This window comes from Marmota marmota, unplaced genomic scaffold (genome assembly GCF_001458135.2).
Source record: "Marmota marmota marmota unplaced genomic scaffold, marMar, whole genome shotgun sequence".
NCBI lineage: Eukaryota > Metazoa > Chordata > Mammalia > Rodentia > Sciuridae > Marmota > Marmota marmota.
Window position 1 is genome coordinate 21,982,901 of NW_026000068.1, and position 27,123 is coordinate 22,010,023.

The 27,123-nt window shown below is 35.3% G+C and overlaps 1 protein-coding gene across 7 annotated transcripts in view; it reads left to right on the forward strand.

Moving 5' to 3' along the window:
• Tnni3k (TNNI3 interacting kinase) overlaps positions 1-27,123 on the forward strand; it is a 282,551-nt gene that overhangs the window by 163,041 nt on the left and 92,387 nt on the right. For all 7 annotated transcript variants that reach the window (XM_015490511.2, XM_048814077.1, XM_048814072.1 and 4 more), the window contains 3 exons: positions 20,799-20,851; positions 21,175-21,227; positions 25,325-25,457. In XM_015490511.2, coding sequence (XP_015345997.1) covers positions 20,799-20,851; positions 21,175-21,227; positions 25,325-25,457 — 239 coding nt within the window. The remainder of the gene's footprint in view (positions 1-20,798; positions 20,852-21,174; positions 21,228-25,324; positions 25,458-27,123) is intronic.

A 27,123-nucleotide genomic window follows, 5' to 3' on the forward strand; every position in this document is an offset into this window, starting at 1 on the left:
TCTGGAATAGCCCAGCTAGGAGAAGGGAGGAGAGGGTAAGTACAGGGTAGAAGGGTGCTAAAGATTTGAGCTATTCAGATCCCTACTAAATGTTGTCTTACTCTGATCTAATAATAACAGGTCACTTATTTTGTACTATTTTGGTCATACTCAATCTCAATCCTCTGTTCTTCAAAAGTACATGAGATCTCAATCTTCCAGTAAATAAAATGTAAGTAACTCTAGGAAAAAGTAGTCATTATGGATACAAAAATGATTTAATACAGATGTTAGAACAGCAATGTCAGATTAACAATGCCACCTTAATTAATTGATAGGTCAGTAACACATTCATTCATTCATTCAGCTGTTTTTCTTCTGTATCATAACCATTTATGTAAACAGTTATTAAAAATTTAACATATTCCAGGCCGTACAGGGACAGAGAAAGAAGTAAGATAGGCTCTTCTGAAAAACATATAAATAATAAGTGTATATATTGTTTACATTCATAATTGTCTGAAACACCAAGGAAGTCCTAGATCTTAGTACAAAAGAATCACTAGAAGATGATTAATTTAACTTTCCTAGTCTCTTCCTAATATAGTCACCCAAACACCTTTCACCATATAGAGGTTATTTCATACTTCATCTTAAACAATGCCAAGCTATATTAAGGAAGCTGTAGTTTCTGAATAGAGATAATAGGTTATAAAGAAGTGCTTACAATAAAGTCATATAGACTTCCGAAATTTCAAGGGGATTTTAAAGACTGATTTGTTAATGCCAAGAAATTGGCTGATATCCTCTGATTAAATATCTCTAATGCCATTTTTTTAGTTTCAATGAAACTAAAAAAATCCACTTTCAATGAAGTTAATTGTAGATTCCTTAAGTATGGTGTAACAAACAATAACATTTTTAATTTTAATGTAAACTAGTGTCCCAAAATATGTTTATAATAGGATCCTACATTCTACTTGGTGCTTTAGTGTGAATCCAAATGATTTTACTATTTAGTGTTATTTCCTGAAAATGGTCAGGATGTCCTCAAAATAGGAAAGAATGTGTAAAGTTAGAACAATATGTAGATTTCAGTGAAGTCACTTATAGTCAGTTCTTTTACCTGCATTATTGAGGATGACTTAAGTTTGGCATATTTATTTGCATTTGGAAAGCCCTAAGATACAAAATGTACACTGGAATTTATAACAATGAGCACATCTTTTTTCAGTGACTATTTGCTGTGTGATGGTAGAAAGGGAGCATTCTACAACTTTACGCCTCATCAAAACCCACTAAAAAAAATTAATGGATCATCAAGTGCATAGAGAGTAATGATTTTATAATTGAGCTGTTGTGCTTATTAGTGTTGTACTTGTTGCAACTGAATTAATCTCATATTCAAAGTCCTTTGAAATTTGTACTTGAAAATATTTTGGCCATATATAACAAACTATGCTGGATATTTTGACACTTCTGATTTTACAATAAGAAATATATTGTTTATTTTCTCTAAAATTTACATTTTGATATTGTGTTATACAAGTCTAATAGAAATTCATTTACAAAATAAGATTAACATAGAGTTTTGTTTGAGAAAATTATGACAATGTAAGAAACATAGGACCATTTACTAGCATATCAATATTCTGATAATACTTTGCATCCTTATTTTGCCTAGGAATTTACACCAAGTAATGGGATGATAACTTTTGAGTGTTGCTTAAAGTATTTCACATTGTTCTGCTTCCATTACCTTCTTATAATGCCCACTTTTGCTTAGCTGTAAGCTAACATATAGGAATTTAACTTAATTAAAAATATAAGAGCCAGGCTTGATGGTACATGCCTACAATCTCAGCAATCATGGATGCTACAGCAGGAAGTTCACAAGTTTGTGTTCAGCCTGGGAAGACTAGTAAGACCCTGTTTCAGAATTTTAAAAATTAAAATAAAAAAGGCCTGGGCTATAGCTCAGTGTTAGAGTGAACCTGGGTTCTGTCACCAGTACCAAACAAACAAGCTCCTTGATTGCTTGTTACAGGGAAAATTCTATAGTGGTGCAGAGGACCTTAGCTAAATATTACATTTGTTCTGTCATCATGGAATTTAAAGAGTTATAAGGAAAAAAAGTGGCAAATCAATAACTACAAAAAACCATTTAACCAATAAGAAAATTCTGTCAACTCTGTCTCAAATGTATATCCAGAACTGGACCATTTCTCACTATCTCCATCGCTACCATCCTGTTGCAAGCCATTCTTACCTTTCATCTAGACAATCATAGTAAATCCATAAGCCATCACTTCCTCCCTCTCTCCCTTTCTTTATTTCATTTATTCATTCTTTTCTCAACCCTTTATTCTCATCTGCACAAACAATAAACATCATTTTTTTTCCTTTTTAAAGCCAGGTCACCTTACACCCATGCTAAAAATCTTCCACAGGCTTCCTTAATCACTGCAGTGAAAGTCAAAATACATTGCCTGAAGGCCCTGCATCATCTGGTCCCTGCTAATGCTCTGGCATGGATTCCTACTATTCTTCTTCTGGTCTACTTCATTCCAGCCACAATGGCTTCCTTTCTGTTCCTGAGCACTCAGCCTGCTCAGATTCAGAAATTTGCACTTCCTGTTCCCTCTATTTAAAACACTCTTCCACCATCCCATATGGCTGTCTTCCTTATTTCCTTCCATATTCAAATATCACCTTATCAGTGAAGCCTTCCCTGACCATTAAGGTCAAAAAGTAAACACAACCCTGTTGTGGTTTTTCCTGTTTTTTTTTTTTTAACTATGTTGTATTTTTCTACACAGAAAAGCAGCTTCCCTGCCTTATGTTGGCTCAAACAAACCCATAATTCATCTGGCTTCCAATGGTAACCCAGTCTCAGAGTGGTCCTAAGTTCCATCCACCTCAGAGTTTCAATTTGGAAATCACTAGAGGAAGGCATGGGAGTCAGACTGTCTTAACAGCAGCATTTTTGGTTCTTGGGTGTTCAAATATAGCACATAACTGGGCAGAGGGAATCTTCCTATTTTGTTGTGAAGCATAGCACAACATAGGAATTCAAAGATCAGAGGAATTAAAAAAGCAAACTCAATTTTTTAACTGAATTTGCAAGGTATTTTGATGAAAGTAGCCTTGGATCACATAGTGGGTACTACCTAAAGAGCCCACTATATGTGGTGACTACAATGAGGGATAGCAATGAGTAAAACCAAAGCAGGAACTGCTGAACTGGCAAACAGCAATTGAAAAGAAGTATTTGTTAGCACATGTGACGTAGTTTTGGATACTGTAAATTCTTGGAGTAGACTTTTCCAAGAGATAGAGGACTTACATTGTAGGTGTGACTGTGGAAAGATAGTTTATGGGCAAACTTAAGAACCATGTTGTAACTTTACACTCCTCTGATTGAAAGCAAGAACTTTAATATGTTCTTATTTCCTCTATTTAAACATGAATTATAATTAATATATTTTTTTCTTATTATCCATAAATATCTTCTCTTTCAAGAATATTTTTGTTCTTAGAACTTAATTTTGTTATATTCACCACAATCATTTAGAAAAATGTTTGGTAGTAATGTTCTCTGGAATTCTCTTACACCATATGTTTTCCATCTCTTTTTACTTCTACTTATTTCTTCCAAAATATATCTTTTATGTAAGAACCTATAGAGTGTATAGAGTTCAAGCTTTTGGATATCTGATCTTTCCTTCCCATCACTTTTAGATAAACAAAGATTTGAGTAGGATGTCTCCAGATATTTACTTTCTCCTGAAATGCAGACACTTATAGCTAACTACCTATAGTTCATCTTGTTGATTGTTTAAAAGATATCTCAAAGTATATTACATAATGTAATTATACCAAAGAGAAATTTCAGTGGCATAATAATGGTATTATGGTAAGGTAGGAAAATGTTTTTAGGATGTACATGTGTTAGGTATTATAGCAACTATGCAAATGTACTTCTCAGATCTTCTATGGAGGAGAACAAAAGTGACTGTGCTTCTTTCTCCCCTGTGTGTCTATGCCCTTTCTTCTGTCCTTTATAAAAACACTCATGATTGGATTTAGGATCCGCTCAGATAATTAAGGATGATTATGTCTTGAAACTAAATCACATCCATAAAGACCTTTTTTTTTTCAAAATAATATTCATGAGGTCTAGGGATTTTGTAGTGAGCTTAACTTTGGGGTCACCATTCAACATATTGTACTATTCCTAGTTCAATAGGGTGTTTAATTTGAAAGTCCAGCAAATCATCAACTTGTGCTATTACACACTGTGAGTGTATATCACAGTGCTATTATAAATTTGTGAGTATTTGTATTTGTGATGTGTGTGCATGTGTGTGTGTGTGTTGTTGTTCTTTGGTATTTCAAAAGGCAATGTGGAGGAGACATATATGTGTCTGCAATCTAGATATTAAGCATATTTGTGAGATGATATAATCCACTGTTTTTCAGACAAAGATTTTTTCCAAGTTTTCTGCTATCAAGCAGAAAGATTTGTGTAAAATATTATTAAAGAGTTATTGAAGTAGCATAACAAATTAAAATGGATGCAAATGTTAAATAGTCTTTCATTTATTCATTAAATACACATTGCTGGAATGGCTTCTATGGGTCAGGCACCATGCTATCTAGACATAATTAAGGCACATATATTGTTATCAAAAATTTCATAGTTTAGGAGGTTATGAAAGTATGACAGAAAGTAAATGGCTATACATCAAAAGAGAAAGTGGTAAGTATTCAAGGAGAGAATGGAATCAAGTGGCATGGGAGTCAGAAGGAGAGATAAAAGGCAAAAGAAAATGGGCAGGAGGTGGGGTGGGGAATATGTATTTTGATCCTTTAACAAACTAACACAAATGAGTTTGTATGCATTTTTATGTATGCGTAACTACCAGAGTGGTCAAACTGTGTAGATATAAATCAGAAATTATGTAGTAGAAATCCTAATATAGTTGAAGGCATAAAGCTGCAAATAAATTATTTCCGTATTTAAATGTATACATTAAAAATGTTTGAAAATAAACATTTTAGGTGTCACATAATCCATACAATGCATCTAATTGTCTCCACAAAAGGAAAAAAAAGAACAATGTAAAATTCTAGAAAGTCTACCAGGCAACGGTGCTGGAAGTTGCTTGCATGTAGCATCTTCGTTGACATTCACTTTGCCTTTGAGGACAGGCACAGGTCTTGAGAAATACTTCAAAGAGTTTTTCTGGCCAGTTATGCTTTGCCAAACTCTCATAGCTTTCTCAAAGTTTTCAAAATTATCAAAAACGAGCATACATCTCCCACACTATTACTCTATCAGGAAAGGACACTGCAAACAGCATGACAGTCTTCAGAATTCTTTATCATGTCACAAAGCAGCTGCATTCAAATCGCAATGCATCTTCTCAAGTCATAACAAGGCAACACCAGCATTAAGATGCAATATTCCACAGATGCTAGTTTTAGCAAGAGCAGTAATAAGTGTCAGAGAGAACATTATCACATGGTAGCTCTTTCAAGTTGAGAATGTGTCTTTTATCAATCTTTGAAAGTAACTCGTTTGACTTCAAATTTATATGCCACCTTGAAAGGGAAAAATGTGGTTTGTTCTTACCTGTACGGTCAGGAATTTTAATTAGTTTTGCTCTTTTTCTCATCTGGAACATATTTTACTCTTATCCATAGTCAGCAACAGTTGTCCATTTGCTTGTAGATAGAAGAACAACTACTTGGATTTTCCTAAGTGTTTCTATGAAGTTTAAAGTTTCTTCCCAATATTTAAAACTACCTACAACACTGTTAGCATAGATGCTATTTACTGAGTGACCAGTGTGCAAAAAAATAAAAATAAAAATAACACAGAAACTTCATCAACTTCCTAATTCTTAAAGATTTTAAAACATAATAATGATGATGCAAGCTGTTAATGTGCCTACAGCCAGGTCTGAGAGCTGGGTGTGTGTGAGGAAGTACACATAAGTAATAAGTAGATACACTTACATACTGCTTTGGGAAGTTTCATATTCATACAGACTTATTGTCCAATCCTTACAAGAGCCTGACAAGATTGTCTTAGAAATTGAGATAATATGTTGAGAGAGGAATCTGAGTCAAAATATTTTTAAAAAAGCCCTTATCAGCAAACCTGGACCAGAGTTTAAATCTTGTTTTTCTAAATCTTGTTTTTCTAAATCTCTGTCCTTTTTGGAACACTATGGATTGAATAAGAACCATAGTGTTTAAAATGGAAAGATGATTTTAAACTGAGGAAACTGGTAATCTTCACGAGAAGAGGCTTGGTCAGCTTGCTAAGGGTAAGAGGACTGATTTCACTTGAAAAGCCAACAGGAGTAAATATATAGGCCATGGCATGAAAGGCAGCATATGCTGGCCTAGTCAGGCCCACTGTGCAGCTCTTACATGGACGGCCCTCTTGATCACCAATCAACACACTGAACTTTTCTGTCCAAATTGGGCAAAATCTGAAAAACTAAGAATAACATGAAAGTCAGAAAAGGAACAAGCGTCTTGGATTGCTTTGCTTTCTTTCTTCTTTTTTTTTTCCCCCTTTCAACGTAATCCATTCTCCTTAGGATCCTACTCCTAAAAAGGGGATTTTTTAAATCAGAAGCTAAATTAACCTTTTTGAGACATATAATGACATATAATCTTTGGAACCAGAAAGTGTGAACACAACTTCTCAAAGATCTAATGTCTAAAACTGATTTATATCTAAGGTACTTTATTCTTTCATTCACTATTTAAAATCGGGTATACATTCCTTTTTACATGTGATAGAGTATATACTCATACACGCATTTTTTTAAATCATTCTTTGAAGAATGTCTCATTTATGATTCAACTTAACCATCCTTTGTCTCTTATAAGAAACGAAGTAATTAATGTTCCCTTATGCTGACATTTTATTTCCATTATTTATTTCTTTATTGAGAAAACTTTGTGTCAGGTTTATGCTGGATGAATTTTATAGTTACCATATTATTTATTCTTTACTAAAAACACTCATGGGGTAAAAAAAAAAAATTAGTGAATGATTTCTTTCCCCAAATAACTCATTTAGGTAAAAGACAAAGTTAACATTTGACCCCAAATTCTCTAATTCCCAGTCCCATCACCACTTCACGTTCCATAAACACTCTCTAAACTTCAGGTGCCCGGGTTCAGAGCTTCTCCAACTCATCATCTCCTGGAGGCCAGACACTCTAATTGATATCTTCATTTCTCTCCTTGCATGCAGTGTATATGGGTAATCTTTACAGATTATTATTTTTGTCACCATATAGTTAAATAGAAATGTATATACGAATCAAACCAGCAAAAAAAAAATAAGAAAAAAGAAACCCACCAAATCCTTTAGATGTTCTGCAGTACTTGGTAATACAGAATACAAAGTACTCACAATACTCTGTACAGCCTGTTGACATCTTAAGAATAATAATTGCTTGTTATTTTCACCATGCATGTAAAGCCTCAATAGCTGGTGGAAAACTTGAATAAAATCACTGGGAATCTTTAGGCTTTGTTTCAACTGGTAGATTCATGAGTAACCTGGTCCTATAAAGAAGGTATCATGAAAGATGTCTATGGTTGAACTCTTTAGTTACATATCACATTTTCTATTGACACACTCATTATATTTTCTAAACACTATTAAGGCAATTCATCTTTTCAGGCCTCAAATTAGTTACTCCTTCAGATTCCATGGGTGCCCTCCACCAGTCCTACCTCACCCTCTCCCCCTTCCCAGGGTTCCCCCTCACTCCTTTTCATTTGGTTCCTTTTCCTTTTTCCTCTCCATGATCCAGCCTTTTCTCCTTAGGCACCAATTTTATGTCTTTAACTTGGTTGTTTTAATATCCTCTTTGATTCCATTAAAAACAATGTTCAAAAAATTCTCAGATTAATATAATATATTAGAAATTTAGGCCACACTTTCTAATTTAACCTTCATTTAGTCATTGTGTGATTCTATCAAAGCATGTGTGAGGGAAATAAATGAGTTTGGAAGCCAAATAAACATGGATTCTAATCATAATTCTAACACTTTTACCACATGTGTGGCTTTAAGAAAATTATTTTAAGTTTTTCAGCCTCAATTCTTCAGCTGTCAAGATGAACTATTAATACCTATTAGTAAGGCAACTGCGAAGACTAAGTGAGATGAAGAATTCCAAGTATCTTGCTGTGTTAGATGAAGGAACTTACTATACCTTTCTGTGATTCAATTTACCCATGTATAAAGTGGTATAATTATACCTACCTCATTGAATTTCTTAATCTGCTATAATTTGTATAAGTCCCAGGAAGTGAAACATATATAGTAACTTAAGAATAGTTTTAATCTACCTGGAAAAAATTATATATTATTATATATATATGATATATATGTATTAAATGTATAAATATATATGATGTATATATGTATATACATGATATACATATGTAATATATAATATAATATTGTCATATATAATCTCATTTCTTTATCTATATAAATATATAAATTTATTTATATATATATACATACATATGTGCATAAAGATGATTAAAAACATATACTGTTTATCAAATACATAGAATTGGACATAGTATTCTATTCCTTCAGTCTGAAAGTCACTGCTGTGGCCCAGAGCTAAGCTTTTTCTTAAAGCATGTCTAGGAATTAGTTGGTCAGGAGGGGCAGAAGAAAGGATTAAATGATGTGTGCAGAGCTTCAGGCAGAGGGGCTTGACTTATGCACAACAGTGGATGATTAGAGGAATAGAGTAGGGAGTATTTACCTAGCTCATTTTCTTATATTTACTGTAAAGGTGAATTTATTGGAAAGCTCTGTCTGCACAATATCCAACTACTATATATATATATATATATATATATATTTGAAGTCAAATAAATATTACTCAAATACTTTTGTTGAAACAATATTGACTATATAGAAAACATGCCTGGAATAAAACTAAAATGGAAAAAAAATGGAGGTTTTAAGTTCCAGAGACTGATTTTGAGTCACAAATTTTTGTATTTACAGAAAATATGAAATAACGATTTGGTCAGAATGACTACAGAATGTAATTCGACATTATTTTATTTTTATTTTTTTAAAGAGAGAGAGAGAGAAAGAAAGAGAGAGAAAAAAAAATTTAGTATTTATTTTTCAGTTTTCGGTGGACACAACATCTTTATTTTATTTTATATGGTGCTGAGGACCAAACCCAGCGCCCCGCGCACGCCAGGCGAGCGAGTTACCACTTGAGCTACATTCCCAGCCTCAATTCAACATTATTTAGGAAAAGTTGCTGCTGAATATAACCTCTGCATAAAATATTGGCTTTCTCACTCTTTCTTGTGTTTTTTTTTTTTTTTTTTTTTTTTAATCTTGTAAAGAAGGCAGTGTTAATTCAATAAGAGTTTACTGGTCATCAACAATTCGCCTGTCTCAGGGTTCTTGTTCCTGGGTCAGGGAGGCTTATAATCTTATTGGGTACAACAAGTGCTATGAAAACCAGGATGAGAAGTCACTGAGCAGGGTCCTGAGAAATGGGGATGTTTATTTAGAGGAAAATTTGAAAGTGAATTCAAACCTGAAGGAGACAACTAAATAAAGGGAAGGAGAGAAACAAGAAGAGGCAGGTGGTGGGGGAAGGGGGATGGATTCTGAGAACAGTCACACAACATTGACAGAAATTTAGAGCTAAAATAGCCCTAAACCGTCATGGTTGATAACTTACATTCCTGTGACTAATACATCTACCCACAGGGATAGACTATCTAGTGTATGGGAAAAAAATCAACAGCTCCTCTTCTTAGCAATTGAAGAGGTGCTGAGTGGTTCAGTGAGTTTCTATAAAAAATAAATTTGTTCATTTCTTTTGAATTTTCAAAGTGTCCTTGATGGAAAGCATGTGGGACTAAGTACATTCTTAACCTGTCCTTTTGCAGAGACATGGGTATTAAGTCTCCCTGTGTTCACTATGGGGGTGTGGAGGTACCATAGTAAAAGCCATAGGTTCAGATTAGTCCAGTGGGTAAGCGATTTTCTTTCCTGAAGTACCTACTAATCCCTACTTCCCAAAGAACTGTGTACAAATTCCCCTGAAGCCAGGCATTTTAAAACAGTTATTTGTGGCTCTTTCTGAGACGTTAGAAGGAGATACTCCTTAGAGGTCAAACTCAGCAGGATGAAATCCTCTGCATGTCAGAGATAGAGTCTCCTGCCTGGCTGTCTTGGAATTAGTTGCCCACGTCCAAGGCTGCTTTACTTAATACAGAAAACCTTATTTGTAGATAAAGCTCAGCTCTCTTCCCAGCTGCTATTTTTAAGCTCAACTCTCCTCTGTTCAACTCATGTACACCTACTTCAAGGCCTTTTCATAGGAAACTAGATACACAAAATGTCAATGGTGTCTAAGACACCAAACACAAAATTTTTCTTGTCTTCATTTTCCATACATTTCTTCTATTATTCTCTCCTCTCTCTGGCCTTGTTTCTTCCACCTCCTTCTCGCTTTACTTTTAGTGGTCTTAGGTTTCATTTTAGCATGCCAACACAGAAGTTGTGAATAGAACTTTTATGCCTACGTGTTGTGTAGGTGCTCAGAAGGTCAGTGGCAAGTTGCTATGGTATTAGTCTTGGATCTAGTTTCCTAAATGTTGGTAAGAAGAATCTTGTCCTAGGGCACACCCCCTAGTTGTCATTTGTGGGATCTGTATCTCCAGATTTAAGATAAACTAGAGACGTGTTTGGATCCTCAGAGTTCAGGGAAAATGCAGCATGTGATGCAGGGAAAAGAATAATTATTAATAAAGAGAGCTATTAGGTGGCATTGGAAAAAAACTAAGCTTTTCAAATGTTTCCTTCATAGAATAAGAGATCATTTAAAATCTCAATTATCCTTTCCAAGTTTAACATATCACCTGTTCTATATCCTGTTTGTCCAGCCCTATCTCCTATTTGTCCAAGTCTTCCAAATTTCTGTCACAAACACTTTCATATAATTTTCCCAACTGCCTTTTTTTTTTTTTTTTGGTAACACTTGAGTTCTTGCCCCACATGTAAATGTCCATTGCAGGGCTTACATGAATAGCACGGTTTGCATGGGGACAATTATTATCTTTAATATTTCCAAAACTGAGTATTCAGAAAAATGGTTAGGAAACTGTATTTATTGTGGTATTGAAAGAAAAAAATCTGGAAACTTCTTTGATTCTTTTGGTACAGAAGCTATGTTTTAGCAATCAGACTAGTAAATTATTACTTTCACATATATGGATGTCATATATCTTTTGCTATTTTCTTCATTCTCCACAGTTTTGACCATGTACTCTGGAGTGGGGGGCAATTCCCCCATGCTGTTTCCCTGTGACTGTGACCCTAAGTCTAGGTTGCACAACTACCTTTCTAAAGAGAAAAGCCTCTGCTCATTTGTAATCCCAATGCATTAGAAAAATGTTAGATCTTGTGAAGAAATTATAGTCCATTTGATGTTTTCTAATATCCTTCCTCCCTTTCTCAATTTTAAATTAAAATAAAATGAATCATATATAATGAATGCACAGCTGTCATCTTTTGTGATATTACCTTGATTGTTACTTCAGCATTGAAGAATGTTCCATTTTGTAATTTGCATACCTAAAATTCTTGATAAGATTATACCCTATGAAGATGCGTTGGAAATAACTGTAGCCGTATATAGAAATGGAAATGATACTAAGTTTTTGACACTAGAGTGCTTACTCATAGAAACCACACAATCAATAGCATGTGTTTGTGCTTAGATTTATTCAGTCATTATCACTCCTCCACTTGCCTTTCATGTGATGAGCAAATATTAAGTGAAGAGTATGAGTTTTTTCACATTACCCTCAATAAGTGGGTTTAACCACAATACAAATCTTATAATCTACCTCTTCAATCTCACTGGCAATGGGACAAATCCAGCAGCTTTAGAGGTAAGCTTTCAAATATACTTCTACTGACAGACTGAAGTTTGTTTTAGGAAAAGTCAAGGCTCTACAATCCTTTGCATTTATTGGAATTTTCTGTTTCCATGGTTTCCAAGAGTTCAATGAAATTAGGCTTTCACTGTTTAGAAGTTCATGATATGAGGATTTGGTAAACTTCTTCTCTCTTGCCTAGATTATACTTAAATCTGTATATTGCTGTTCCTGGATGAGTTTGGGGGCTATTGCTTTGGTAATCTGGCTCTTCCCCTTTAAGCCTTTTCTTAAAAACAAAGGGAAGATATCTCAGATCAGTCTAATGAAACTAAACTAGGGTAAGATTTTGCCATTATGTTTTTAAAACGTACAGTTTTAAAAAAATTTTTTATTGAAGAATTGTCAACTGATTATGAATCATTCGAACACTTTAGGTAAATTTTCAATACAGGCAATTAAAATGAAAAGACTCCTTCAAAAGGATTAATAGGAAAACCTAGGCTTGGGGCTCTAGAACCTTTAACAAGGAGGGGTTGTCCTGATAAAATAAGATCTAAAGAATAGACTTCTAGAGACTTTACTTATCTCACAAAAGAATAACAAAAAGTCTTTTGGACATGTTAGGAGTTCTGGAATAGTCTATGTTGAGGCCCAAGGAACATACAAGGAGGTTTCTAGAATGTGGGGAGGAGAACTTATTTGACTATGAAGGAAAATATATGGTTTCTGACTTTACGTTGCAATTGTTATCAGGTTTCTATGAATATCAAAGAAACACATTGTGAGAGAGCGCCAAGTACCTGCTAAGAGTCCAGTCCATATACAACATGCATGAATAAGAAATTGTCAATAAGGTCCCTGAGCCCAAACAAGCCTCTTCATTATCTTGGGGCCCAAACCCAAGATACCCAGCAGTTACCCCTTATGAAGGTAATGACTTTTGGATCCACAGTTATTATCTAAACATGTAGGAAGGAGAGATATAGATAGATAGCTGATAGATGATAGATAGAAAGAGAGACAGACAGATAATAGGTAGACAGACAGATGAATAAAGTTAGAGCCACAAAGAAACCCAACAAAAGCATATGGGAATATACCCATGACTAGCAGGAGCTGATCTCAATGACTCTAAATTTTTTTTTTCAGTAAAGGATACAAAGCTCCAAAGTAAGTAGGTGCGAATTGCACACACCTCACATGTTTAGCCAGCACCCTGAATTACACTTAAAAAGCACTGGAAGCAGTCCAAGGTATGGAGGTCCCCTACTGAGGGATCCTATTGAGTTTGGCAGTGGCAAAGGTTCAGGAGGGAACAATGTAACTGCCATGCTGAAGGTCACCAAGGCATACTCCCCATTGAGAGGTCTGTACTAGGAAGAGCGTCCTGAGCCATCACGCAGCTCCGCTGGCAAAAGTAGCAGCCTACAGATCCAGGACTCCTCAGCTTCGGGTCTGAATGATTGCTTGTCAGGCAGATGTGTTTGTAAACTAATGACTTTCACAGTGTGAAGAGATTGAAAATGAAGCCTAATTGCTTCCACTGATTTAACCCTTGGAATGCTTCCAGGCATGCCGATAGCCATGTGTCTTTAATCATGTGAGTTAATCACCTTCAGGGATACATCAGAAAACAGTGGCTTATAGCAAGTCTGGGAAACACTGCAGTTGTGTTATTAGGTTTACACTACTGGGCTGTCATCTCCTTAAATAAGGACACTGAGAGGTTGGCCATGGTGCCCTTAAACCAGTGTTTGTTAGTAGCAACTGACACAATTACATGGCTCTATAATTCAGAAAAAAATGAATTAATATTTATGCATTTTTAATGACTTAAAAAACTCCTAATGGTAGTGGAGTGAGAGTAACATGTCACCTTGATCCTTCTAAGGCCACCATGTACTTCAGTCCAGCTGTGGAAGAAAATCAGAATTGGAAAATGGTCTAATCATGAGGCCAGTTTGATTAATACTGACAATTAGCATTGGACTACAGTGCATAACCAACTGATTATGAATCATTTGAGCACTTTAGGTAAATTTTCAATACAGGCAATTAAAATGAAAAGACTCATGATCCTTACATAATGACTTCATTAAATTAATTCAGTTCTGAGGTTGGAAAAAAATTTCTTTTAAAGAAGGGAACCAGAAGAATTTAACTTCCATTCACTTTTGGTTAAAAGAAAACTGGAGGAAACACTTAAAAGATTTAACACACACATACACACACTACATTGCAAACAGCTTATTCTTTTTTGAAAGTGAACTGTGTTGCAGAGGAAGAAAGAACTGAAGGTCAGAGCATGGATTCTATTTGCATGGCTTATTTGGATGAAGTAAATCTTGCCCTCAGTTATATTTTGTATTCAGCTGAGAGCATACATTGTTAAGGTTAAAAGAACTTTATTGTGGAATAATCTGTGAGGAACAGACACTTCAAAGAGATAAATACTTACTTCGGTTACATAAACAATTGACTCAAATCATTTGCTTCATGGTAAAAGACAAAGCTGGAGCCACATCCAAATACTGTGGTATCATTTCAGTCAGAGGAACAAAGATCCCTTTAGGTGAAATGCAGTCACTCAATCAAAGCAGCAATAGTTTTGTAAAATTGGACAATGGGAATGGAAGCAGAAGATAACTCTTGAGGACTGAGAGAGGGTTGAAATATTCAATGATACAATCAGTTTCCATTATAAGTTTTGAATCAGAAAATCAATTTTATTCTGATTCATCCTATAACACTTAACATATATGTGGTTTTATAGTTTACAAAGTACATTTTTATCTAAATTACACAAATATTCTATAAGCTAGGTCTTATGTGTATTCATAATAGCCAATACCTACAAGCAGTTGAGAACTTATAAGACTCTGTTACCTTTTGATTTGCTTCATTCCTCTCACAATGTTTAAAGGCAAGAGAAAGTTCTCAGATAGTTAAAGTATTATAATTTGTCTAAAATCACAGGTCTAGTGATAGCCATAAAAAAACTAGGTTTTGAGCACTGTCCTCTGACTCTTGTTGTTTTTTCTAGAAACTATCTCTTGTCCCTCCCATTTCTTAAAAGCATTTCTTCTACTTATTTAGTAATCTTTTTTTTCAGAACTGATTCTTAACTTCACTGCACTCTTTACTAGGTGTCTTGAAGTGAAAACCACATTAAATTCTAGATTATATCTGATGATCTTTTTTTCCTTTTACTTTACATTTTCTTTCCAATCAGACTGCTCTCTCAAAACATGCACTGCAGTTTCTAGCACAGAACTTAACCTTTTCAGCAGAGAGTAAACTGTACCTGTAACTGAGCTCACATCTCAGCCCAAGCTCTACTATTTGAAGGCAAGAAGTCAAGGAGAATAAGGGATAAGTGAAAACATGTAGAATGTAAGGATTCGTTCACCTCCTGACATTGGTGAGCTCCTTCTAACATATCATTTCTCCTGCCAAGCATGAAGGCAGCTGTGAAGCCTTCCCAGCTATTGAGGTGGTAAGACTGACCAAGCATACTCATCAGCTAAGCAACTTTCTTCTGGGCTTAAGCCTCATGTGACACAAGAAAATTACAAGTCAGCGAACAATATGGATTTTGGGAATCATCCTCGCTTAGATGAAATGGAAATGTTAAATCCAGAAACTTAAAAAATTACTAGAAGAAAAGAGGGCTTGTCTATCTTCACCAAACTAGCTGCTTTGTGGAGAGATGCCTCAGTGACACCTTAAAGATGCTTCTCTTTAGAAGCAGTGTGTATGCATGAGCGCATGTGCACAGCCTATGTGTACGTGTTCGTATATATTTCAGGATGGTTTCACCATTTCCCTTCTTCCTTTCAATGGAACTTGTTTCTTCTCATCTCTTGCCCCTTAACTTCTCCTTGGTTTCTTGTCCCCAGATAGTAGGACTTAGGCTGAAGTGCTAGCTCAATCAAATACTGACAGGTTTGCTTGTCTGTCAGATTCAAATCAAAAGGGTCTGACACCCAGGACTGTTTCCACCAAATGTTATCATGTGCATGAAGGTGCTCTGTAGTGTCAGATGTAACACAGACTGCTTCTCTCCAGATCTTACATAAAAGAATGCAGATGAAAAAACGAGCCTTGGAGGTGGTCTTTTGGGGGAAAGAAGTCTCGGAATTCCCATCACCTTTCTTTTATTTCTCTCTTCAGATCCCGATGAGTCTCCTAGGCACTGGCACTCTGTGTGTCTGGCCCACGTTGCAGGTCAGATCTCAAGTTCCCTGTTGGCAGTGTCTCTGCTTCATTCACCTACACATTCCTTATAAAGACTATGACACATAGCTAGGTTCTAGAAGGGAGAAAGTTTAGTCTTTGCCTGCTGTGCCTTGGCAAAACAGATATATTAGATCTCTTTTCATTTAGCTTTCTGATATCAGCTTCCTTACCTTACAGTCAGACATTGAAAAGAGGTGTTCTTGGCACTAGCAAATAGGCCTTCCTTCAGCCAGTCACAATTTCTGGAATTTTTGTTCATGCATCTAATTGTAGCAATCTTCAGGCTAACTGTAGCTCCTTCTCAAGGTCAGGTTGATGTGGGAGTCAGTTTCTCCTAAAACGTGTAGATTGTACAGTGAAATTTTAATGCTGGTTCCACTTCTTACCAGCTGCAATACTGACCTCAAGATTAAATTTCTCTGAACCTCACTTATCCATCTGTCATATCCATTATACAGCGACTATATAAATAATGGAAAAATGTTGAAATGCCCAGTGCCTACCTACAAGAACCTTCCAGTCACTATTTACTCCCTTCCTCTCTTTCTGTTATTGCCCCTCATTCCCACAATTGTCACTCTTCACAAACCTTTCAGTTTATAATATCTTTTCAGTTACAAACTCTTGAACTCATCACTAACAATATTTTCACTTCTATTGTCCTAGTTGGCTTCAACTCTGAGCTCCTCCCCTTCCCTGGGTATTCTAACCATGACGTCAATGTCATTGACCCTTTGGATGTCCTCTCCAACTCCAAAGATAGACTCTGAATGTGATATCCATGGAGGTCTGACCTTACAGCTGATTAGCGCAGATTCTGTTCCTTCACCCCTGTTGTCCTCCTCCAGTTGCTTCACACGAGAAAAGAAGTATGGTTTAGCACTAACTGAAAAAAATAAATGAAAGGAAGAATATTGGAGGTAGTTCTAAAAATTAATGTTTTATTGTTAACTGAGTGGTTAGAGAGGAGGAGGACTAATTCAATAGCCTATCTTGAAGTAAAATTAGGAAATTTCACTTTATTCTACTACTTCCAAATGTGTTTTCATTCTATAAGGTCATCCTCATAGCATCCTTTTTGATGTTTGACAACACTTACCTCTATGAACTTACAGTGTCTAGTATTCCTAAATTGTTACTGTATCCCTTATTTTCTCTGATCTGCTATTGTTTATTAAACATAAGAGTTCACCTTGAGTGTGTTTTCAAAATGATAAATTTTATAGTTAGTTACTTGAGAGTGCCATCTTGCCAAGCATAACTTTGACTTTCATCAAGTTCTGTAGCCTCCCAAGTTAGCTGCTCTCCTTTTCATAAATGTCCCCAGGTTTTCTGGTAAGAAAACTCTTTCTAATTAAATATATCTTTTTTATAGTTAAGAAGCCCAGACTAGAAATATTGAAGATGACCACTGTGTTTTGGTTCTCTGTAATAATGCTCTGTATCTAAACTGTCCATAATTCAATATCTTTTCTATTTTTTACTCTACCTTTCTACTTCATCTTTTGTTAATTAGAGCCTAAAATTATTCTTGAGTATCAGTACCTCTGCTTTTGAAGCATTATCCAATACCACTTTCATTCAAATATAGTCCCAATATTTTGTAGCACATATTCTCCAATTTAACAAGCGCATTCTTAAAATTCCTCTTATATACACATGCCTTCCCATCACTTACCATTTGCCAAAATCTTTTCCCAACCTGGAATTCTTTTCTCCTTTGTCTCTTCCCGCCTCACCTCCTCACTACCCAAGCCCAGCCTTTGCTACCCAAGCCCAAGCCCAGTCTTTGCCTGTCTTATTCACCATTATACCCCGTGTGTAGGAAATTTTCTGGCACATGACAAGTTCTCAGCACATATGTATAAACTCAATAATTGACTGTCCTTCAAAACCTACTTCAAAGCTTATCCATTTCTTATCTATGCTATTTTCTTTGAAAATATTCATTTTTGTTTTCACTAGCAGATTTTGAAGTCTTGAAAAAAGGAATCCGTACCTTGTATTACTTTGCATCTCTCAGAGCAGTGTAATAAAATGAGGGAAGTAAATACCAGGCTTGAGGGGTGAGGTTACACAGATATGATTTAGAAAGTATATATAATAGTCACCTGCTATTGGTCAGGAACTGTTCCAAAATCTGAGATGATAATCACTGGACTCTAGATACACATTGTCACTACCTTTATAGCTTGTGTTGATATATTTAAATTCTCTGAGTTTTAGGCTCCTTCTCCAGAAACTAAGAGAATTAAAGTAGGTTAGCTCTAATGTCTTTTCCAATTTCTGTTCTCTGAAATTTAAATATTTATTTAGATATTGATGAGTGGCATTCAGTAAGTACTTAATGATTCAATAATACAGTCTTTACCCCTACAATCTCTGATTATTGTCTAAAATAATAGGGTCTATTTTCAGTTGCTTTTAATGTGTTTATCTATTCAACAAATGTTTGTTGAATATTCCTATATGAGAAGCAGGGTAATCAAAATGCTATAGATACACATCAATGAACAAGACACCATCCCTAAATTATTCTTGAGTATCAGTACATATTCCCTGCACTCTGAGACACTGCTTCTCATATCATAATGAGATGGCTAATCCAGTGACCAAATGTAATTAAATTTCTTTCATAGAAGAAAAGGAATTTTGTTAAACATCTCACCCCAAATCTAGCTAGCTGTTGTCATCATATCTACTAACCTATTATTTACATTGGAAGAAGTTTAAAAGAAATTAAAAAGCAAAATATGCCCTAGAAGTACAACTTACTTGAGACTTCTCTAAGTCAATGGTTTTAAGGCTGGTCTAAATGGACACTATATTAGAAAAGGATAGGGGACAGTATTAAGCAGAGTTTCAGTGATCCATTCCCTATATTTAACTAGAACAGCTCCATTTGCAAACTTTTTTATGGAAAAATTTATGCTGCTAATGGAAAGTTTTGATGACTGCTGTTCTAGGTTACTATTTGGAATTAACAACAAAATAATAGATTTGTGTATAATTTAATATGACTGATGAATCTATGCTCAGTATGTATTTTAATGTAGGTGAAATGTAAGACAGTTATCCCTTGTGAGGCCAAGGGATCATGATATTGAAACTCTCCCAAATCCTTCAAGGAATCTAGTGAAGTGGCATTTAAATATATTTTACTGTTGCATTTGGACTTCCAGAGAGCTCCTGGTACTGTATATTTCTTGGTGATGGCAGTTTCATCATTACACTTACCAATGTATAATTTGTGTTTAAAGATAGCATCTTGGGGGTCACTGTTTTGACATCCTTGAATACTCATACACTGTGCTACTCCAAGCAAAGTGTCTTTGCACACCCTTTCGATTTTCAGTAGTTGAAAAGCAGATTCAGTCTATATTCCAAAGATAAAATTCATTAACAATATAAGTTCAAAAGTAACTTTCTTATAAAGCTCAATGCCAGAAAGCATTTTATAAATTATTTAATATTATCTCTGACTTACCAAGGACTGAAAAAAATTAGTATTTTCCATATTTGGTTATGAAGCAAAAAGATTAAGGAGAGAGGAAGACTATGCAATTTATACAAAATAAATAGAGTGTAGCCTATCTGTATTGCGGGAAATTTAGTACAGATCTCCTAATACTAAAATGACTCATTTACATGCCAAATGTAAAATAATCATCAAAGACATTTGATAAGAAATAATCACCATATGGTTGTTCATAAGATATTACACAATCCAATTCACTAATATGTGGGAGTAATGACCTCTCCTTGGCCAGTCCTAGCTTTGATTTACTTCCTGACAATGATACTTCCCCCATCCAGCTTTATAGAGATATACTTGACAAACAAAAATTATATATATTTACAATGTACAATGTGATGTTGTGACACATGTATACATTATGAAATAATTACAAGTTGAGCTAATTAATAGATCCATGCACCACATATAGTTACTTGTTTTCCTGTAGTGAAAGCATTTAAGATTAATTGTGACCCTCTTCCTAATATTCGTGAATTCAAGGTTGGAAGGAAGACTCTGATACCTTTGTACCTTTTATTCCTCAAAATCTTAAAATGTGGTTTAGCTGGCATTATGTCACAAGCCTTTGAAACACTCAACTGTCCTGAGATTGTAGCTAGAATGTTTTGTCCAAGATATTTTCCATAGAATCCTATTATGTCAGCTGCAGGCCCTGTCTCAAACCATCCTTGTGTCTTGGTCTCCAAGAAGCTGTTTCTCCTGACCCAGCTCTGAAGACTGGTCATGTTTTTTACTTTTTGTCTATAGCCGAAGTTGTGTTAGCCTAAAGGAGCTGCAAAAATTATCTTTAGCTAATGCGTTTTTTTGTTTTTTTTTTGACAAGTATAGACAGCTTATCTAAAGTAGGAATGCTTTATACATTCAATGTTAGAGTGTACTGACATTTTGTAAATATCTCTTTTGAATTAGCAAAACTAAGAAAATTGGGGGTAGCTTTGGGGGGCACATTTTAGTTTCTGGGGTGAATAAATGATGACCAATGTTCTCTTCTTATGGAATCAAGTCAGGTTAAGAATTAGTAAAACTTACTTAAAATTTGCTTTTTTTTTTTTTTTCCTAGCCATAACATTCTTCTCTATGAGGATGGGCATGCAGTGGTAGCAGATTTTGGAGGTGAGATTTCCAGCAATATTCCAAATGAAATCAGTTTCTCTTTTCATTCCTACTTGGTGCCAAATATGGTGCAAAAAAAATCTGAAAATTGATTTCACACTCACAGATATACTTATCTAAGTTATTCAAATTTCAATGACACTGAATTTTGAAAATATATCATTTGTTCTTGATCTTTCCTCTTTGATATCTCCAGGCAAGAGAAAGGAAGTGAGAATTTGAATATGACAAAGGCTTCCTGAGGTTTCAGAATTTTAGCTTTGATCTTTGACCTTGGTTTTAAGATATTTCTTGTACATGAATCTGTTTTCTCTTTCTTTCAGAATCAAGATTTCTACAGTCTGTGGATGAAGACAACATGACAAAACAACCTGGGGTTTGCTGCTGCTTTTGTTCCCTATAATTATAAAACAATTAAAATGTGTAAACTCAGCATGAGAGGGAGAAGATGAGAGCAGCTTTCAGTGGATAAAAAAAAAGTCATTGTCTTAGTGCAGGATAATGTTTTATGTTTTTATTTTCAGAAAAACCCCAAAATAACTATTCCAAGACTCTTCTAGAGAAATGGATAGGATATATGTTTGGAAAATATTATAGATTAAACAATAGAAATATGTTTCAAATAAAGCTGATAAGTATATGGATAATTGACTTTCATATTGAGGTTACAATATTAAGTGGTAGAGTTAACATTTTAACAGATAGCTAACTCTACACTTAGTCATTCACCAACATCTATTAACTATTCAGAGTTATCTACTTTATAAGGTAAGAGCTGGTGTAGCTAAGCATCAATGATAAAGCAAAATATAAATCATAGCATCGAAAGCAAAGTTAATTATACTCAAAATGCCTGCAAATAAATTCATCACCTGCCCTCTCCTTCATCGCCCCAATTCTTTCCCCCAGAATAAATACACTTTCCTTTCTGAATTACCTCTGATATCTACTTACCCAAATTTTGAGTAATAGCTCATCCTTTCCCTTACTGCTTTAACCTGCACAGAACTGAGTAATTTTATTTTTATTCTTTCTTCCCCACCCCCGCTGAGTTTTAAGTTTTTTATTTTCCCAAATTTCTTCTTACTGCCTCAGTTCGGATTCTCATCATCCCTTTTCTGAACTCTTATGATAGACTTCTAACTCCAACCTTCTCTTCCAGTTCATTATTTCCCACATCACTTAAGTTTTGCTGTTCTAGCATTTCCCATCCTACTATAATGTCTCAATAATGTACCGTTGACTACAGGCTAAAATTCAAATTTCTTTCACTGACAGTTTCCTGCTGCCCCCTTATTGGTCCCAGGGCCACAGTTTGACCTTCTTTTCCACCACAAGTTGTTTCAGAGGCTCCTGTGCCCTGGCACAGATGCCACATGGCCATTTCCCAAGCATTCCATTTATTTTCATACCCCTGTAGCCCTGCCAGTATGGTGTCCTTTGGCTGGAAAATCCTTTGTTGTCCTGCACCTGGGAGAAGACTGTTTAGCTCAGGCAGATTTTACCCATTTTATGAAAATTCTTTTCTATAACCTGCACCTCCCCATCTTTTCTTTCTAGGCTTTTGATACACTTTGACCTGTTAGTTTTCACTCTTATTCACTCACCGAACATTTTATTGAGAGCCTACAATGTGTAAGGAATTGTTCAGGGGCAAGGAATGAAAGATGTGAGTAAAATATTAGTTCTTGACCCCAAGGAAGAGCTCATTTTCTATTGGGGAAAAACAGTAATGAGCAGATCAGTTCAAAATAAAGTGGAAGTTCAGTGATAGAGACATCACACAGCACCATGAGAGTCAGGTAAGATGAATAGTGGTAATCAGATGATGGAGAGGATGGAAGGTCCTACCAGATAGAGTGAAGAGCATGAGCAAAGATACAAGGAAGAATGAAAAAGCAAAGTTTTGGAAAGTACTTCAAAGAGCTTGGCATTATTGACATGTACACCATGAAGAGAGGAAGATGAGTTAGAGTTAGGCAGGAACTACATTGTTGATGATGTTGTAAAAATACAGCTATACATACTGATTTCTCCAGTGCAACAGTCAGTGTTCTATTGCTCCGGCAAAATGTATGAGTCTGAGAATTTTATTTGAAAAAAAAAATAAGATTGTTTAGCTCATAGTTCTGGAGGCTGAAAGTCCAGACAGCATAGTGCCAATTTTAGTGAGGACTCCCCTAACAGGGAGCCAGAAAGTGGGGAGGTCAGGTGTTTGTTTGTGTTTGTGGGTTTTTTTTTAATAACAACAGTTCTCATGAGAACTAATCAGGGTCTCATGAGAACTACAATAAGCTTTTTTTCAATCAGGTAGGTAGCAGTCCAAAATGACCTCATTATTTGCATCAAGCTTTGCCTCATAAAGGTTCCACTACCTTCCACATCATCATTCTTAAGGACCAAGGTTCTAACAAATGAACCCTTGAGAGACACATTCAAACCACACATCGAATTAGATTAACTCATTCATTCAACAAATATCTTGGGAGCATCTACTATATTCTCCTAGGAACTGGGGACATTATAGTGATTGTTTCTTTTTCCTATGGCGCTAATATTCCACTGTGGGAAGAGAAACAATGAACAAATTAACAAAATATATATTAGGTGATAATAAGTACCATGAAGAAACAAATAACAGCAGAGTAAATGAATGGAAAGTAATGGAGATGCCATTTAAATAGGCGGAGAGAAATATAACATTTTATGAGTCCTGATAAAGAGGTCTCCCTTGGGAGAAAGAACATTGCTGATAGGGAAAAGAAAAGCAGGTGCAAAGGTTCTGAAACAGGAGAGTTCTTGGTGTATTCAAAGCTAGAGTGGTTGGAGTGGGGTAAGCATGGAGGAATGTAGTAGAGTATGAAGTAAGGAAGGTGGGAAAAGTGAGTCCTCTTTCACAAGACAAACTTAACTAGTACCTGAGGCATAGAGGCAGCTACATCCATGGGTCTCGACTGTGGCTGCCTATCAGTTTAGAAGCTTTTTGAAGAACATAATGCCTGAATCTAACCCATAGAAATTATGATTAGTCATATTTTATTTAATGGTATTTATCTTGGGTATTTGTATTTTTTTAGAGTTCCTCCAAATGATTCTACAATGCAGCCAGTAGAGACTCTCTGAATGAATAAACTTTTGTTGAATAGAATTAAATTGAATTTCACCAATAGCAAGAAATATTAATTTTTTTATCCTGGCAGCACAGTCTTTAAGCATAGCATCACTCTGCATTTATTTTAGAGGCTGTTTTATTTCTTACTAGTTATGTGGCCTTATTTAAGTTTCCTAATTATTCTATGATCCCCCTATGCAAAAACAGGCATGCTATATGCCTACTCCCACTTACGCAATGTTGTGACACAATGTATAATCTACTATATAAATGGAGGCTATTTGGAATGTGAAAGCTCATGTGGGAGAATTGCATGTGAGCAACATAATCAGAACAAAGATATTCTTGGAAAGCTATAATTATGCATGATTTCCAAATAAGGTAGACATTTCAAAAGAATTATCAGCAGCCAGTACTGCACATAGAATTTCAGTAAGAATAATAAAATAACACCAGCTTTCTTCAGTGGAAATACAAAGGTGTTTGGCAAAATTCATATTGATATATTAGGGAGTCTTAAGATTTAATGGCTGGAAGAGCAAGGGTCTGACTTATCTTTTTTTTTTCCTTGAGGAATCTAAGGTCCAGAAAAAATGATGGATTTGTCCACAGCTGCCTTGTCAGTGCTCAAACAAAAACTAGAATTTTCATCTCCTAATTCAAAATCTAGAGTTGCATCCCTTAAGTGACAAATAAACCGAATTTATGCATTTGCTACCCAGAATGGAAACATATTTTTTAAACTATAATCGCAAATAAAAGTAATGTAAACAACACCATTAAAACAGATGAGGCTACAACTTCTTACAAAGAAAATTGTAACATTTTATGGACTTCTTTTCTCAAATATTCCTCAACTGGAATTCAGAAATAACACATCTAGTCAAACAAAGGAAATATGATAGACTTGATCCTGCTAGTTGGAAATCTACTTCAAGTACAATATTCTGGCACAACTCTGGCCGTTTCTCTCCTTAACCACGGAGACTATGTGTGGGCCTAATTTATAGACTTCCTAAATTACAACCTAAAGGCCTGATTAGGGAAGGTGCCTTCGGAAGCCCTATGGTTGAATATTCTGAAGCTTTCATCCAGGAGAGAGATGATCACAGGTTGTAAGTAGAAAAAAAAAAAAAAGTGTGGATGCTGTGATAATCATTTTATGAGCCTATTACTTGATGAATTATATTGATGACTTTTTGGAAAAATTATGAATTTTATGGTCTTCTAGTGACTGGGCAAAAAAAAAAATATGCCCTGTATATCAGGAGAACGCTTAGCAAGTCCTCACAAAAAAGGACCCTGCTCGTCAGCTGAGAAACTAAGCCCTTGGTAACTGACTATGCCTTCTCTATGCGCAGAACCTCCGCTGGATGGCTCCAGAGGTGTTCACGCAGTGCACGCGCTACACCATCAAAGCCGATGTCTTCAGTTACGCTCTGTGTCTGTGGGAACTCCTCACCGGCGAGATTCCTTTCGCCCACCTTAAGCCAGGTAGGACAGGCCACACTGAATTTCCATGCCTTCCAAAATTCAGCGCATTTTTACAGATTCAAAAAGCATTTTCTTCCAAATGCATATTCTCAGTGGTGGAATGGAAAGGAGAAGAAGTAAGTAAACAACCTTAAATTGCTTTAAGGTGGTGCCCCATCCAGAAAACTTAATGACAATGGTAATTTTAGACACGGACACAAAGAAATGTAGGAATATTTTATTGAAGTTTAGGGTTTTGATTTATTTGTTTTTAATGAAACTAGCACCTAACTAGGGTCATGTGGGGCAAATAATGTTGACAGTACTATATTTATTTTTTGAGATTAAATTTTAGAAATTCCATATATGTGTTTACACACACACACACACACACACACAGTAGAAAAGTAGCAACATGAAAATAACTATGGGGACTTCAACTGCTTTTCCTAACAATTTTGTATGACACATATGGATACATCCTCAAAATCAAACTTTGAGTAATCCTCATTTCATTGATGATATACTTTATACTCTGCTAACACATAGAAAGTGGAGATGAGGAATTTAACCACAGGTAAAATGTATACATAATTTATATTCAAGGTAAACTCTATTTGCCTCCATCTTTCAATTTTATCTGTGATGCTTTCATATATTGTCTCCCTATACTAGAAACTCTTTAAGGGATTTGCATTCCTAGTGCCTATCATGTTTGAAAAGCAGATTGACAAATTAAATCATAAACAAATTCTTAAATGAATTATACTGTAACCTTCTAATGACCACCCTAAAATAATATATCAGTAGAATAAAGTCAAAAGGCAAAGAAGTTAAATATCCCTTTTAACAAGTTAAAATCCTAACAAAGATCATCATATTTATTAGTACTGTTGTGTATAGAGCAAAAGCACACCACTTACTTTCTCTTCAAGGTATTTTCCCTAGTGTCCAACAGGGTGCCTTTCAGGAATTACATGCTCTATACATTGTTTTTTGAGTGCATTGATGATGTAGTTGTCCTAATCATTCCCTGTATACTTTTCATGATATTAAATGATGATATTAGCCCTTGTTATAGTGTGGATATGATAACTCTATTGTGAACTAAACTGACATTGCCATTTGTAAAATGTTCTGATGTGCTGCTCTCTATGTGTTAAGAGTTTGCATTCTGATAAGACTGTTGAATATATAACAAATCAGTTCTAACTCTAGAACACTATGGTATGTTTTCATGAGAGAGAGATAGCTACATCTTTATTCCCTATACCCTTTGTGTCAGTCCATGCAACTGAACCTGTTGATTTTACCTGCTAATATATCTTGGGAAATGACTACCACTTATCATAGCCACCACCTTCCTAGCTCAAGCCACCATCTCTTAATTAAACTATTGCAATAGTCTTTTTAAAAATCAAGCTTATTGTCTGGTGCAGTGGCACACACCTGTTATCCCAGTATTTCGGGAGGTTGAGGTAAGAGGATTGTGAGTTCAAAGCCAGCCTCAGCAAAAGGGAGTCACTAAGCAACTCAGTGAGACCCTATCTCTAAATAAAATACAAAATAGGTCTGGGGATGTGGCTCAGTGGTAGAGTTCCCCTGACTTCAATTCCTGGTAGAAAAGAAAGAAAGAAAGAAAGAAAGAAAGAAAGAAAGAAAGAAAGAAAGAAAGAAAGAAAGAAAG